General features: G+C 37.5%; 1 protein-coding gene across 6 annotated transcripts in view; it reads left to right on the top strand.

The window, feature by feature from the left end:
- Nucleotides 1-16379, top strand: part of CHD7 (chromodomain helicase DNA binding protein 7) — a 204129-nt gene that overhangs the window by 146676 nt on the left and 41074 nt on the right. For all 6 annotated transcript variants that reach the window (XM_066378998.1, XM_066378993.1, XM_066378992.1 and 3 more), the window contains 6 exons: nucleotides 5687-5801; nucleotides 8898-8981; nucleotides 10491-10628; nucleotides 10725-10846; nucleotides 11202-11445; nucleotides 13155-13331. In XM_066378998.1, the coding sequence (XP_066235095.1) occupies nucleotides 5687-5801; nucleotides 8898-8981; nucleotides 10491-10628; nucleotides 10725-10846; nucleotides 11202-11445; nucleotides 13155-13331 (880 nt within the window). The remainder of the gene's footprint in view (nucleotides 1-5686; nucleotides 5802-8897; nucleotides 8982-10490; nucleotides 10629-10724; nucleotides 10847-11201; nucleotides 11446-13154; nucleotides 13332-16379) is intronic.

Below are 16379 nucleotides of genomic sequence, written 5' to 3'. Positions count from 1 at the left end.
CGAGATGGGTACCTGCCAGATCAGTGTGGGGCAGTGGGACCTGGGGTGCCAGACTCATGGGAAATGTCTAATCTGGGCCCACACAGAAGCCCAAAGGCGCTCCCAGGGTTCCTGACCAGCACAGCTGCAGGCCAGGGAGGCTGGTCATCCTTCTTAGTCACGTGAGACAGGGCAAAGGTTGTTTTAAAAAATAGCTTTCCTGTCTGACATTATTGAGATCTAAGGGAAATTAAAGTTTCTGTAAAATTAACAGTTTCTATTAACCTTTTATTTTCATATAATTTCAGATTTAAAGAAAAAATGCAAAAATAGTACAGAGAATTTGTGTGTTTTTTGTAATTAAAACATCTTGTAGAAGGACACGTTGAGGATATTAAATGTGATAATATCTGCTAAGTGATGATTTACTAATTTCGTCATTCCTTCTAAATTTACTAGTTGGTTTTCAATTATAAGGAAGAGCGTTACCCATTCACTTATTTGTAGCAGTGTAGACTTTTTGGCACTTTACTTTATTCCGGGGTCATAGTTCTTTATTATCCCAGCACTGTTGACTTGCTCACGTTATCCCGGAGTCGGCCTTCGGGGCCCTCAGGCTGCCCCGCTCTGCTTTTGCCACGTCCTCATCCTTCTTTGAATTCTTCCTTACTTTCTGGCACAGGAAGATGCTCCAGACTCATCTTGTAATTTCCCCCTTTAAATCTTGGAATCAGTTAAATCTCCAAGGAGCCTTGGTTATTTCTATTAGAGAAGGGCATTTAAAAACCAAGATTTGGGCACTGGGTGTGCTCATTGCTGCTGGAGAGCCACTGTAGGCGCCCTCTTCGTGGTAGGACTGGGGGTGTGTGTATCATGTGTATGTATACATGACATATACAAACATGTTAATTACATATATGCACACCTTTACCTGCCTACCAGCCTAATGTCAGTAAAAAACAGTGCCTTTATATTAATAACTTTCAAATTTTTTTCAACACCACGGTGTTCATTCTATCCTTTCCCTTCTTTGACCACAAGAAACCTGGCTCTTGTTCTCCATAATGTTATTTGCTTATTCGTCAGTCTTAGAATATATAGGGAGCGATGTCTGAATTGCTGGAACGTACTTTGATGAAAAAGAAGCCTACTAACAAGTTCATTTGGTAATTGTTTAGATTTTTGAAATTTAGCCTGAAAGTATGGAGGCTAAATACTTTAAATTTCCCTGGGTTAGTTCTTTTCCTCCTCCTGCCCCCTTTCCGTGTAGTTATTATTTACTTGATATTCAGTTTGGTTCATTAGTTTCTGTTTGTATTTGTGTTCCATTTTAGCTACCACCCCCATCCTTATTGATATATATAATTCAGGTTCATGGAACAGTCACTGGTTCAAAAGTCAGAATTGTACCTAAAAGGATACTCAAAGAAGTGGTATCCTCCCTTTCCACCCCATTCCTGTTTGCCGCTTTAATAATCCCAGATTTATCCTTTCCAGAATTTTGCCATGAACATGTGTCTATATCTGTATGTAATATATATATGCTGCTCACAAAAATTAGGGGATATTTCAAAAATGAATATGAAGTGATATTCATATTTTATATATGTAAAATATAATACTGTATCTTATTTTTCCTTTTTTTTCACACACAAAAGAATAGCATATTAGCACTTTGTGTTTTTCACAATACTGTATTCTGGAAATTATTTGATACTAGTTCATAAGGTCTTCCTCATGTTCACAGCTGTGTAGTACTCCATTGCCTGGCTGTATCATATCTTTTCAGCCAGTCTCCCATATATATGGCTTCTGATATTTTACAATTATAGATAATGCTGAAGTATATATTCTCATGCTTATATATTTTCTAATTGTTGTAAGCATAGCTTTAGGGCGAATTCTTAGAAATGGGATTGGTAGGTCCATTCGAAAGGATCCATTCCAGCCCACAGTGGAGGAGAGCACCTACTGGTCCCACAATCTTTCCATCATAATGTAGTTTACCTTGTGCTTTTTGGGAATAATTGTATTTCAGTGTAGTTCCAATTAGCATTTTCTTTTATGAATGGAAAACATTTTCATAAGTTTAATGGCAATTTTATTCTTATTTTGTCAATTATTTATGTCTTTTTCCCATTTTTCTGTTGTGCTCTAAGAGTTTGTTATCTGTGTAGGATATTTGTCCTTTATCTGTGCTGTATGTGACAACTACCTTTTCTTACCGTCCAGTTTTAATTGTCTTTTGACTTTGTTACTTATTTTATTGCATTGTAAATTCTAGAAAATACATTTATATAGTTATATTTATTAATCTTTTATTGGATCTGGCTTTTGAGTTATAGCTAGACAGCCTTTCTTTACACCCAGGTGAAAAGGAATTTGCTGTGTTTTCCTCCAGTGCTTGCATGGCTTCCTTCCTGTGTTTAGGGACCTGATCCACTTGGTGTTTGTTCTTATGTACAGTGTGAAGCATGGCTCTCAGTTTATTCTTTTCCAAATAATGGTCTAGCAGAGCTTTTAAAAAGCTCATCTTTGCCCCAGCTATTTGAGATGCACTAAATAGTATTGTGTACTAACATTACATATTTATTTGATCTATGTCTGTATTTTATTCTAATCCTTTGTCTATTCATGAGCAGCGGCACACGCTTTTCTTTATGGAGGCTTTACAGTGTATTTTAACGTCTGCTGTATCTAGCTTCCCCTGAGAACAGTTCCTTTTTTATGTTTTCTTGGATATTCTTTCCTGTTTATTTTAATATATAAGTTCGGTATTAACTCGTCTCACTCCATAAAAATGGTTGTTTACATTTTTTATTGACATTGTGTTAAATTTGCAAATTTATAATGTTGCATCATGCTGTTGAAAACAAGGATGGGCCTGACCTGTGGTGGTGCAGTGGATAAAGCGTCGACCTGGAAATGCTGAGGTTGCCAGTTTGAAACCCTGGGCTTGCCTGGTCAAGCATATATGGGAGTTGATGCTTCCAGCTCCTCCCCCCTTCTCTGTCTCTGTCTCTCCCTCTCCTCTCTAAAATTAATAAAGAAAAAAAAGAAAAAGAAAAACAAGGATAGCTTTCCAATTGGTTCAACTCTACTTTTGTGTCAGGAAAGTTTTAAATATTTACTTATATTAAGTTTTACACATTTCTTATTAAACTTTTGCTAAGTATCTTGTTTTGTTGATATTATAAAAGAGGTTTTCTCTAACATTATATCTTCTCACTGGTTATTGTTTGTGTGAATGGAAACTGTTGACTTAATTTTATATCCTGCTCCATTATTGGACTTCCTTTATTTTTTGAATTAACTTTCTAATTGATTCTCTAGGGTTTTCCAGTTATATAATCATATCATCTGCAAATAAAGTTAGTTTTACTTTTTTTGGGGGGGGTATTTTTTCTGAAGTGAGAAGCTGGGAGGCAGTCAGACAAACTCCCGCATGTGCATGACCGGGATCCACTTGGCATGCCCACCAGGGGCATGAAGAGAGACGGAGGCCATAGAGCCATCCTCAGCACCCGGGCCAACTTTGCTCCAATGGAGCCTCGGCTGCAGGAGGGGAAGAGAGAGAGAGAGAAAGGAGAGGTGGAGGAGTGGAGAAGCAGATTGGTGCTTCTCCTATGTGCCCTGACCGGGAATCAAACCCAGGACTTGCACACGCCGGGCTGATGCTCTACCACTGAGCCAACCAGCCAGGGCCTAGTGTTACTTCTTATTTTCCAATTATTTCTCCTCTTGTTTTCTCTCATCTAATGGAGTTGGCTAATAATGCCTTGAATATGATATTGAATAGTATTACTGGAGAGAGTGCTATCCTTATCTTGTTTCTGATTTTGGTGGAAAAGTATGGTTTTTCTCCACTTAGTAAAGCAGAGTCACTGGCCAAACATTTCAGCCCAGTTTATATGGAGCAGAAGTGCCTGTGTCCACCTCACAGTGATGCTGGTAGTGCCCGGAACTTCAACCAAGACGAGAGTACTGACTGCACATGTTCCTTTTCTACCCTGTTATTAGGAGACTAGATTAGGTTATTTTTGTATTTGTTTCTGTTATAACAGTATTTAGTAGTATTTATTGAAAATTTGCAAATATTAGGTTGAAAGTAGAAAATAAAATACTTGGAATCTTACCACCCAGAAATGATCATAATGAACATTTTGATATATTTTCAGCTAGTCTGTTTTCTCTGTGTACATGTCCGTGCAGGATTGATATCAATTTATTATGTAAGGTGTATATATTTAAAGTCCTTAACCTCCCTCAGTCAATTGTAGGACTAAATCAATCCTCCCTTTGAAAATGCCTATTAAACATGACATAACTATAAATGATACGATACTTAATATCATAAGCATTTCCATATCATTAATCTTGTTTGAAAGATTTTATGATGGGTGCACAATTTCTTTTTCTTTTTTTTGGTATATATATATATATATATTTTTTTTTTTTCTTCTATTTTTCTGAAGTTGGAAATGGGGAGGCAGTCAGACAGACTCCTGCATGCACCCAACCGGGATCCACTTGGCATGCCCACCAGGGGGCGATGCTCTGCCCATCTGGGGCATCGCTCTGCTGCAACCAGAGCCATTCCAGCACCTGAGGCAGAGGCCACAGAGCCATCCTCAGTGCCCGGGCCAACCTGGCTCCAATGGAGCCTCAGCTGCAGGAGGGGAAGAGAGAGACAGAGAGGAATGAGAAGGGGAGGGGTGGAGAAGCAGATGGGCGTTTCTCCTGTGTGCCCTGGCTGGGAATCGAACCCGGGACTCCTGGGGTGCACAATTTCTAAGAGTAGTACCTTGATTTTGGAAAAGGTACATATTCAAGCACCTCATTTCTTTTTAATGTCATCACTAATAAGAGATATAAGAGGTATCTGAGGCTATCTGGGCAGAGCAAGAATGATGGTGCAGAACAATATTGAAATACCAAACAAAATAATGTCAAAGGTATCAAAAACCAATAAGTATATACCTGAAAGTCTTGGGAAACAGAAAGGGAGGGTGGAGAGTGTTCAGGTTACGGTTAGAGAAAGCACAGCATGTATGTGCTCAGAGCAGGCTGGCGAAGAGTGGGAAAGGCAGGGGACGTGCCCACTGCAAGGATAGAGTAGGTTTTGGAGACTGGACATTCACAAGGGAGGCGGGGCTGCCATTTCAGAGCTGGAAGAACTGGACTGGGAGGGAGGAGCTGGTTGGGAGCTGGTTTGGGCCTGGGTGTTCAGAGAGCAGGTGGTGGGCCTTTCTTCCGTGATTGCTCTAGAAGGACAAGCTAGGTTTATCTTTGCTGTTTAAACTTGAATTTTTGAACTTGGCAAAAACCTTTTATTTCTCAATTAATGGTAAAAGGCTCAAAATATAAATTCATAATTAAGGCTACCCTGTAGTGTTAATTGTTTTGTATTGAAATGTAACCTATTTATTTATGAAAACATCTTGTTATTAGGTCTTTTATTTTAATGGGAAGTGGACAAGAGAGCTGGGGGCTTGGTACAGAAGGCAAATTTTAGGCCCTATTATTGATTTTCTTTACTTATTCTCAAACATTGGTAATTCTGTTGAATGTTGCTCAGCAGCCTCTATGAGTAATTAAACAGGTTATTTTGCTACTTACCTGTTTAGTTGGGTTTTGGGGAACAATAAAGACATAGAAGAATTGATTATTTTTGACATATTTCAAGAATATTATTTTATTCTTTTAGCTCTTATCTTCACTGTCAATGGGCATCTGTAGAAGATCTGGAAAAAGATAAGAGAATACAGCAAAAGATTAAACGATTTAAGGCAAAGCAGGGCCAGAACAAATTCCTTTCAGAGGTATGAAATACTTAATTAATTTTCTAAAGTGTTCACTTTATTAAAATGTTCCAAATTTTGAATTATAGTTCAGTAAATTATTAAGAAAAATTAGTTTGCCTCATTTGGTGCTGTTACTTGCATATTGGTAACTGGTTATTGCTAAAAAAATTTGTAAACAGGAAATTTCTCATTCTTCCTGTTACTTAGTCTAGAAGATACTGGTCCTTATGATATTATGTGGAAATATGATGGTATGATTACAACCTTGTAATGAAAGTACAGTTAGTAGATGGTGAAAAAATGTAAGTAGACAAAAGTCCTATTAAAATTTGGCAGGTTGAAAACTATAGTAAGTATTAAATACAAGTTCTAAGAAATAGAAGTTTATTTCTATTGGAGATGGTATGAGGTTATTTCTTGTTTTAGACATGCCTCATTACAGAAAGTTTACTAAACTCATTTTCAGAAATGATATGCTGTAGAATAGAAGTTGGTATAATATCTTTGCCATGTCTCCCTAATCCTAGTACTTAGGGCAGGGAAGAAAAATCCATTGTTTAAGATGTGCTGTGTTTCCCTGTTCCCCCAACATAATCAACTACATTTAAAAAAGATGCTTTCACAAACTGCTTACTAGAGTCTCTGGACTTTTGATCACCAGTTTGGTTTCACTTACAGCCTTAAGTAGATAAAAGAGAAACCTTCACTCTGAAAGATTAAACTTGCTGATTTATTAGTTTTCTTTTCTATAAAGGAGTTAACAGAATGTAAAATGTAAATAAGTGTGAAATTTGATGCAAAATAATACCTGTTTAATAGCATACTTCACATCCCCGCCTCATTTTAGAAGAGTGTTCAGTACTTTTATGTCATAAAATCCTCATAAGCTCAGGTGGTAGTCTGTGTTCCCCTGGAATCTGATTTCCATGCCCCCAACAGGCAGATTGTAAAGTTTGTATTAGGTGGAGGGTCAGTGGTGGTTGTTTCACTGTACAGATGTCTGATCTCCACTTCTGCTATCCTGAGTGTTAACCTTCTTTGCCGTGCCATAGTTAGCACTGAGGGGAATGGAGATGTGACTCACTCCTTACATCTTGGAGAATATTTATTTAGGTGATTCTTTGAAAGGGCAGTTTCTAAGAAAATAATGGGAAGTTATATTTTTCATGCCCTTCTTAAAGAAACTAAGGTTAAATGTCTATGACATTGGGCAAGTTGAAATCATTTAGCTTCCTTTTAGAAAGAGACATTGTATGTTCTGCTGACCTTTTCTATGGATTAGTGGCAAAAAAAAAGAAGTTGTCCTATGGTAACTTCCCCCCACAGTCTTGAATCCTGGTTCTGTTCAATAAGTTTATTTGGACTGTGTTTCTGGGAGTCAGACACACGTTAGGGACTTGTGCCCAGCCCTAGCTCTGTAGCCTGTGTATTTGGATTTATTTTTGTGAATCACCTGCACCAGGTTGAAATACATTATCTTATTTGTAACTTGTGGAAGTCTGAACAGAGAAGGTTAGCAGAGAAAGATAAAGGATATTCCCTTCCTTGTTCTCTTTTAAACACACACACACACACACACACACACACCCCACACCCCCACCCCCTGTTTGTCCATATCCCATCAATGGGCCTGGATTGAGGTTTTCCAAGCAAAGTTATGACTACATTTTTATTCTTTGTTTCACCTAAAGCTTCTATGAGTCTCCTGCAACTAAAATCTCTATTTAAAGAGATTATCAAAACTGGAAATTACATCACATGCATGATGGCATACATAGATTACTCACCTGAAGGATAGAAATGTTTAGGAGTAAAGTTAAGGATTTAAATTTGGCAACAACAGCTTCTATTTAAGAATAATTTGTCTTAAAGACAGCATTTGTAGTCAAAATTAGTTAACAGAAAGTTTTAGTGTTACTGCTGTCTGTGAATAATATATATTATATTCCTAAATCTAGAAGCTTTTGACAAAACCAGTGCATTAATATATTAACATCTTAAATTAACGAAATATTTCAATGAATTTTTTGCCTTATTAATCAACTCTCTGTAAAGGCCTGAAGCAGTTGAAACACATTTTTGTATTTCTGTTTTTTGTTTTATAATTCACAGTTCAGAACATCCCAACCGAGTGTTTTAATGGGAACAGTAGCCCAGAGAATGTTTGTTATCTTTGAGCCAACTGTAATCAAACAGCTTATCTTTCTGAACCTGTAATTCGGGGGATATGAGTGGTGTCTTAGTGACTTCTCATATGTCCTTGCACAGCATTTTAATGCAGTTATTTTACTGATAAAATTAATCAATGGAAATACAATAATGTGACTTCTGTTTTCTAAGTCATCTTAGACACATTAGAAGTATGGCTTAGCTTGTAACTTCCCTTTGAGTCATATTCTGTTCTATAACTTTGCAGCTTGCAGTATTACTTTCTTTTGTAAAGATTGTTAATAAGCTGGCTAAATAAACCAATTAGTCAAGCCTAATTTTTTATCCCTAATACTTTTAGCTAAATGCTCTATATTCAGTACAAATAAATCATGAGAATCTTTAATGACTAAACTGTATTTCAGTGAGGTGCTAATATTGATTGACAAAGACAACCCAACATCATAAACTCTGTTCACACTAAAATATGAAATTCACTGGTTTCAGTGTTTTTAGCTTTTGAATAACATTCTGTAAATGATGCTATAAAGCATCAGACAACTCCAGTAGTTAAGAGATTCCAATAGCACTTACTGTGCATGGCTCTGGTACTTTATTGCAAGCTGTAGTTTTAAGAATGCTAAATGCATTGCATGCCGTAAGCCTTTTGGATTGCTCATTAGTGAATTGTAATTTCACACTTCATTTAAAATATTCTTAAACATTCTCTCACAGTAAAAAGGTTTCACACAGTAATTAAAAGACCCAGTTAACAAAGTCTGAGAAGTCTGATTTCCTCATGGGGAATGATTTTGCTAACTTGTAGCATTTCAATTAATATAAAAGAATTTGCCAAATATAAATTTTGTATCGCTGTGACCCAGAGTATTACTGCCTGATGAAAAGTGAAATACTGTTTACTCTCAGAAATTACATAAACATTTTAACTTTTTTCCTTTGATGCAGATTGAAGATGAGCTTTTTAATCCAGATTATGTGGAGGTTGACCGGATAATGGACTTTGCACGTAGCACAGATGACCGGGGAGAGGTAACAGGAGATCATTTGTGCGGGGCGGTGACTCAGACAGCTTATGTGTGTTTACAGAGAGTGATCGTGGAAATCCTAGATCTGGTCCTGGTCAGAGCCTTGGATCGTGGCACACTTGATCTACGTTTAACTGAAATTATTGATTTACTGTTGGTTTTATGACTTAATAATAGTGCTAAATGCATTTTATGTTTAGTTGGAGAGCTTTTTAAAAGAGATCAATTTTCAATATGAAACAAATACTTTGACATTTTGCACAATTCCAAAATATGATCAATAAAAAATTCAGTACATTTTGGTATAAATCTGTTATGTAGCACACATTTTCCTTATATAATTAAAAGTGCTGTTGTAGCAGAATGGAGTTTAATGCTATTAACATTGGATATCCTTAGTGAAGCTGATGCACTTCATTTAATGCGGTGCATAGAGGACATATTTTTTTTAGTTTTGCTTAGTTTTACTTTAAAAGATGTTTCACAGCCTGTTTGCATAGTACAGCAAATGGTTTTAACATCACAACCAGGTCAGTGTACCTTGGTCCTGAAATGAAGGTTAACAAACCCAAGTATTTTCTAGAGGAGAAGACAAAGGAAAGTCCAGTGTTCTGTATTACCCAAAACAGTTTGCTCTCCAGTCTTCTCGAGCTCAAACACATTGTTCTAATGTGATTGGATACACACAGTATTCTCTCTTTAAGAAAAAAGTTGAGATCCTAATAAATTCAAGCCTGTTTCTCATTCTTTAAGAAACTAACCAATTATGTAAATATATAAATACAAAAAACAATATACCATAATCAGTCACTTGGTGAATGATTTGCACAGGCTCAAATACAGCTGTTATTTACTGGATATATTGGCTTTCAAACATTACTTACTAGTGACCTAGATAAAAATTAATTTGTTCTGACAATACTCAGTAATACTGTTTCCAGTTTAGACTTGAAATTCTATAACTAGGGGCTTTATTTATTTATTTTACTTATTTATTTAAAAAAATTTTTTTCCAAGTGAGAAGAGGGGAGATAGATAGAGAGACAGACTCCTATTTGCTCCCTGACTGGGATCCACCCAGCAACTCCTATTTGGGGCCAATGCTCTGCTTATCTGGGGCCATGCTTGCAACTGAGCTATTTTTAGCACCTGAGGCAGAGGCTCCATGGAGCCATCCCTTGTGCTCAGGGCCAATGCACTCGAATCAGTTGCACTATGGCTGTGGGAGGAGAAGAGTGAGAGAGTAGAGGGAGGGGGATGAGGGGAGAAGCAGATGGTCGCTTCTCCTTTGTGCTCTGACCAGGAATTGAACCTGGGACATCCTCACATGGGTCCGATGCTTGACCACTAAGCCATCTGGCCAGGGCCAGAACTACTTTTAAAACTTCTATCTACTCAGTCTTACTGTTGCTGGGGTGGCATCTATTGATAAATGAAATAGAGCACATTTTCCTTTATCCATATACTTTTTGGTTAAATGAATCCAATTCTGATTTCTTTAAACCTGGCCCAGCCTGTGACTCACTATCTGGTGAAGTGGTGCTCACTGCCTTACGAAGACAGCACTTGGGAGGTAAGGCAGGACATTGATCAAGCAAAGATCGAAGAGTTTGAGAAACTAATGTCCAGGGAGCCGGAAACAGAACGTGTGGTAAGAATTGGCGAAGGGCAGAGGATTTAATTTGAAAATAGTATCATGGTGTTATCTTTGATAAACCACTAATGGGATTTACTATGTTTAAAACAGGAACGACCTCCTGCTGATGATTGGAAGAAATCAGAGAGTTCCAGGGAGTATAAAAACAATAACAAACTCAGGGAATACCAGTTGGAGGGAGTAAACTGGCTACTTTTCAATTGGTACAACATGTATGTAAACCATGTTTTCTTTGCTCTTAAAAAAGCCTGTACTTTTTCTTTGTAGTTATTAAAAATAGTATATAAATATAACTTAGTAACATTGTAACTCATTTAATAAGAGTTATTAAAAAAGTGAACATTAGAAGTATACTTATCTATTTAATAAATAATACAGAGATTGATAGACTTATTTGGAAATAATTGTTACTCCTGAGAAGATTTTGTTTGAAAATGTATTTTACTGAATCTAAGAGAATACTGAAGATAGGCATTTGTGAATGTAGTAATTTATGTTTTGTGAAAAGAAAGCAGTGACTAATAGCTGTGCTCATTAAACTTTCTTTGTTTTATTAATTTTCCAAAGGCGAAACTGCATTTTAGCAGATGAAATGGGTTTGGGAAAAACTATCCAGTCCATTACATTTCTCTATGAGATATATTTGAAAGGAATCCATGGCCCTTTTTTAGTAATTGCCCCATTGTCCACAATCCCCAACTGGGAAAGGGAATTCCGTACCTGGACAGAGTTGAACGTGGTTGTGTATCATGGGAGTCAAGCTAGTCGTCGGACCATTCAGTTGTATGAAATGTACTTCAAAGATCCCCAGGTAAGACATCACAGGTGTTTTCCCCTATGCTTAGTATGTGCCCTTTGAGGCAGTGGGATTTAAAATGGTCTCAGTGATTTTGTGGAAAGGTCTAGATTTTGCAAAGTTGAGAAATTTGCTTTGGGTTTGTTACCCACTATATGTTCATATTATATTTCTACATGTTACGATTACAGCTCTTTTATTTTTATAGCTTTGGCCATTCTGATTATTAGGTTAAAAACCAATGAAATATTTTTACCTTGGAAGATCACTGAAAATCATTTAATGTGCTGATTTTCTAATTGGCTTTCTTTTGCAGTTCTAAGAGAAAACTTAACAAAAAATGGTGTTACTAAATGTGAATAGAAAGAATATTTTGCTATATTTTTGTTAGAAATGAAAAATACTAAGCATGTAATATTGATTGACACAGTGAATGAAATACATCCAAAGGGAAGTATTCATAGCTTGGGTCTTAGTAGTGATTACTGTGAATTGTTAGTTATTTTAGTTATTCTATAAAACAAATTATGAATGACTTGATGAAGAAGAATAGTATATGTTAGATGAGTTTTAAGCTATGGGTAGTAAATGGAAATTCTGTAAACAGGTAGAGTTTTGTTTTACATGTGTTTGATTTAGGTGTAAAAATCTGCCCTATAACTGATTAAAGGAGAAAAATACTGAAATTCTTTTTTTGTATTTATCTTTAAATTTGGGAAATTATTGTAAGTTCTTATCTTAAGTGAATATTTTTTGTTTTAGCACTTTAAAAAATAAGCTACATAAGTAAGAATGGGTAACAAGTCTTTAAAAAGTAAAATTGTTTGTTTGTTTGTTTGTTTTGAGAGAAGGAAGGAGTGAGGAGCAGGAAGCATCAGCTCATAGAAGTTTACTCTCATATGTGCCTTGACTGGCCAAGCCCAGGGTTTTGAACTGGTGACCTCTGCATTCCAGGCCAACACTTTACCCACTGTGCCACCACAGGCCAGGCTAAAAAGTTTTTTTTTTCTCTCTCTCTCTTTTTTTTTTTTTTTTACAGAGACAGAGAGTGAGTCAGAGAGAGGGATAGACAGGGACAGACAGACAGGAACGGAGAGAGATGAGAAGCATCAATCATTAGTTTTTCATTGCGACACCTTAGTTGTTCATTGATTGCTTTCTCATATGTGCCTTGACCGCGGGCCTTCAGCAGACTGAGTAGCCCCTTGTTGGAGCCAGCGACCTTGGGTTCAAGCTGGTGAGCTTTTGCTCAAACTAGATGAGCCCGTGCTCAAGCTGGCGACCTCGGGGTCTCGAACCTGGGTCCTCTGCATCTCAGTCCGACGCTCTTTCCACTGTGCCACTGCCTGGTCAGGCCTTTTTTTTTTTTCTCTTTTTTTAAAGTTAGCTTAGTATACAATGCCTCTGGCCTTGCACCTTTTGGAGTATGTAGGCTGTGACTAGAATGGACACTTCTCTAGTAGCTCTTTAATGGCCTGTGAACTATAAGGGAATTGGATCAGAAATTTTACTAAAATTTTTCTAACTTTCTTTAAGAAGGGAAGAGTTTAAAGCCTTGTTTTAGCATCACAACTTAAGACCTCCCATATACCCTGAAAATAAAATGTGTTACCCATAATAAAGATGTCTCCAAAGGAATAAATCCACGTCTTAGGCCCTTTATTCATCCTCAGAGTTGTTAGTGATCTGTAATACTAATTAATAATTCAGAGTTGTTCCTGTAGGGTCGTGTGATAAAGGGGTCCTATAAGTTTCATGCCATCATCACTACCTTTGAGATGATTCTGACGGATTGTCCCGAGCTGCGGAATATTCCATGGCGCTGTGTAGTCATTGATGAAGCCCACCGGCTGAAGAATAGGAACTGCAAGCTGTTGGAGGGACTCAAGATGATGGACTTGGTCAGTGATCATTTGGTGCTTCCATTGAACCTGAACAGAATTGTTACTGGCTCAACATTCCCACTGTTCTGAGTTTGCTTGGTGCCTGTGTAGGGTGTTTGCAAAGCCTATCAAATATCGTGATACATTCTCCGGAGCCTTTAGTTACTCTAAAATGGCTGCTGTCTTCCTGATTCTAACATTGTTGGCTGGTATTTCTGTACAGTTGTTTCCTATCACAGCAGAGAGTAGTCATGATATTTTTACTAAAATGCGTTTCCAGTATTTGCTTTTTTGTTGTTTGTAAATGCCGCCATTATGATCCAGTTGTATTCCAGGGCTCATAGGTTTTGGCATACAGGGGCCAGTAGGGCTTCTACATGCAAGTTCTCCTAAATTGAGCCAAAACCAGGACTTGGTCCAGTTTACACAGACACTTAGAAGTTTGGGGCAATACAAGACCTTGAAATTGATCAATAGCTTTCGAACACTCTTATCTTATACTCTTTCAGTTTCCTAAAGGACGGTCAGGTCTTCCTTACTACATTTTTCTAGATCTTCTCCAGTAGGAGTGTGATGGAATACTATCTGTGGGAGTGGTAGACTTGCACTGACTTTCATTTCCGTGCCTCTCTGCTGGCAGCACGGGCTGCGGGGCCTCAGTCACTGTCACGCTCTTTTCACTCTGTGAGTTACGGTTGGGTTTTGATCACTTGTTTTCATTTTTAACGTACATTGTTAAATCAAAGTTATTTAATATGTGTTTTGATCAGTTTCAAAAAACTACAAAAAGATTTTTCAAATCCCTTTAGTGTTGGCTTCCGTAGATTAATTTGATCTCTTGTTCATTGCGAGTTTGAGATGGGAAAGGGTGTTCTATATGTTTGTGGCTACGTGTTTTATTTACTAAAGACTGGTATTACTGAAAAGAACACTTACAGCTTTCTGTCACACAGGTTCTTGGAAGTAACTTCTTTAATTCTTAAATTAAGGGGTTGGAATAGTCATTCTTTTAATTAAAAACAAACAATTTCTAGTTTTGTTTAAAGAAAAATGTTTGAGTTATCCTAGTTAGGATTACATTTCCCTTTTTTCTTTCCTTAATAAATTATTTAGAGCTAGCCTAAGACCTTTCTTAAAACATTGTGTGTTATTTGGTTGCCAATTAGAATGCTTAGAAATGGTCATTGCCTTTAAAGATGTGGGAGAGCATATGGAAAAGAGAAAAGCAATGGCTGCTGTTTGGTCTCTTCAGGTGGTACGTTAGCATTACATTGAAGTAAACCTGTATTTACAGGTAACCACTAATGCTCTTGAAATATCTAATTTTATCTTCTGAGTAGGATCCCATCCTCTAAGTCAGGGGTCCCCAAACTTTTTACACAAGGGGCCAGTTCACTGTCCCTCAGACCGTTGGAGGGCTGCCATATACAGTGCTCCTCTCACTGACCACCAATGAAAGAGTTGCCCCTTCCGGAAGTGCGGAGGGGGGCTGGATAAATGGCCTCAGGGGGCTGCATGCGGCCCACGGGCCGTAGTTTGGGGATGCCTGCTCTAAGTGGTCCACATAAGAAACAGTTACAGCATCATTTCATGAAGCCCAATAAATAGTTACCCAAATGAGTTTATTTTTTATTATTAGCTTATATGTTTCCAGACAGTAGATTCTTGCTGCAAAACAGTCTTCCGTTGGTTGAATTTTGAACTCTGTCAGCATCAATCTAATTGTCATTAGGAGACTTCAAAGGTTTTTCCATTGTTTATAGTAACACTTCATTAATGGATTAGATAATTTTTGTTACATATTACAGTGTTCCCTAACCTTTTTAGCATAATATCATATATGAAAAATGATGTATGTCACACTGGGGTAAGCTGAGAAGGCTGCCCACTGCCACAGGAGACCTGTGCTAAGACCTGTCTTTCATAGCCCTGCCGGCTGCCCCAAGGACTTCACGTGACTAACTCATTCGGGATGCACCAACTGGGTTAGTTCTGATGAGCAAATGAACAAAATGCCATTTTTCTGATAATCAAGAATTTTTATTTCAGAAAAGATATTTTTGAGATGGAGTACATAATTGTTGTTCAGAATTAGAATATAATTGTATTTGTCCAGTTCTGAGCAGGTCATTGCCTGGTTTTTAAATCCTTACTTTAGAATAAACAACCCTTTTTAGTCTTCTTTCCTAGAATAAATCACAATGAAAATAGCAAATGATAACTATATCCAACAACAGAGCAGAACATAGGAACTGCTGTTACGTGTACTAAACCCAGTTAGGATGAAAATGTACTTAATGAGGATTATCTTCAGGTGCATTCTGAGAGGGAGAAGACCAGTGATCACCTTCAGCTCTCCCATCACCAAGGAAATGCTTGTGAGATGATAGATACACTGAGGGACAGTTGTGGTTATCACTGTCCTCCACAGGTACTCTGAGGAGCAAAGCCATCTCCTTGTCCCTCACTGACCAGGAGGGATTCTCTGGAGGTGGTGGTAGTTCTTCCATGACCTCATTGTCCATTGTTAGGAAGCCTCACACAAATTAAATGAGTGCTGAAATGAAAGCAAATGGCCCTCACTCCATCAGAGCTAAAGAGAATGGTAGCATTTTCAAGCAAAAAGCGTATCTGCTGGCATAGTGGAGCTTGGAGGTGATAAGCTTGGTAGCCCTAGTTTCTTGCCTGATGTTTGGGGACCTGGTGTTTCCCTCATATGTTATTTTGTAGTTAATCTGTTTCACATGGAGGCCTGGTTCCGTTCCTTCCACTACTCCTATGCAACCTTATAAAAGGGTCATATGCGTAAGTAGTCATTTGGTGTCGCTGGCTTTAAATCGCCCTTGCTAGGAAGCAGCGTAAAAAAGGAGTTTCTTTTGTTTTTTCAAATAAGTTTATTTTGCGATTAATATGTATATTTCAAGGCTTGTTCTGAAGTATTTCATAGGAGGTTCAGGATTTAACTTGGGAATACAGGATATGGAAAAACGAGGAGACAAGTTAGTATCAGTAGGTAGTCTCTTTCCCTGCAAGGATTCTTTCCCTGAATCTGTAACAGTGTTGTTT

This window comes from Saccopteryx leptura, chromosome 3 (genome assembly GCF_036850995.1).
Source record: "Saccopteryx leptura isolate mSacLep1 chromosome 3, mSacLep1_pri_phased_curated, whole genome shotgun sequence".
NCBI lineage: Eukaryota > Metazoa > Chordata > Mammalia > Chiroptera > Emballonuridae > Saccopteryx > Saccopteryx leptura.
The sequence above is the reverse complement of the archived record's forward strand: the minus strand, read 5'-3'. Positions and strand labels throughout refer to the sequence as shown.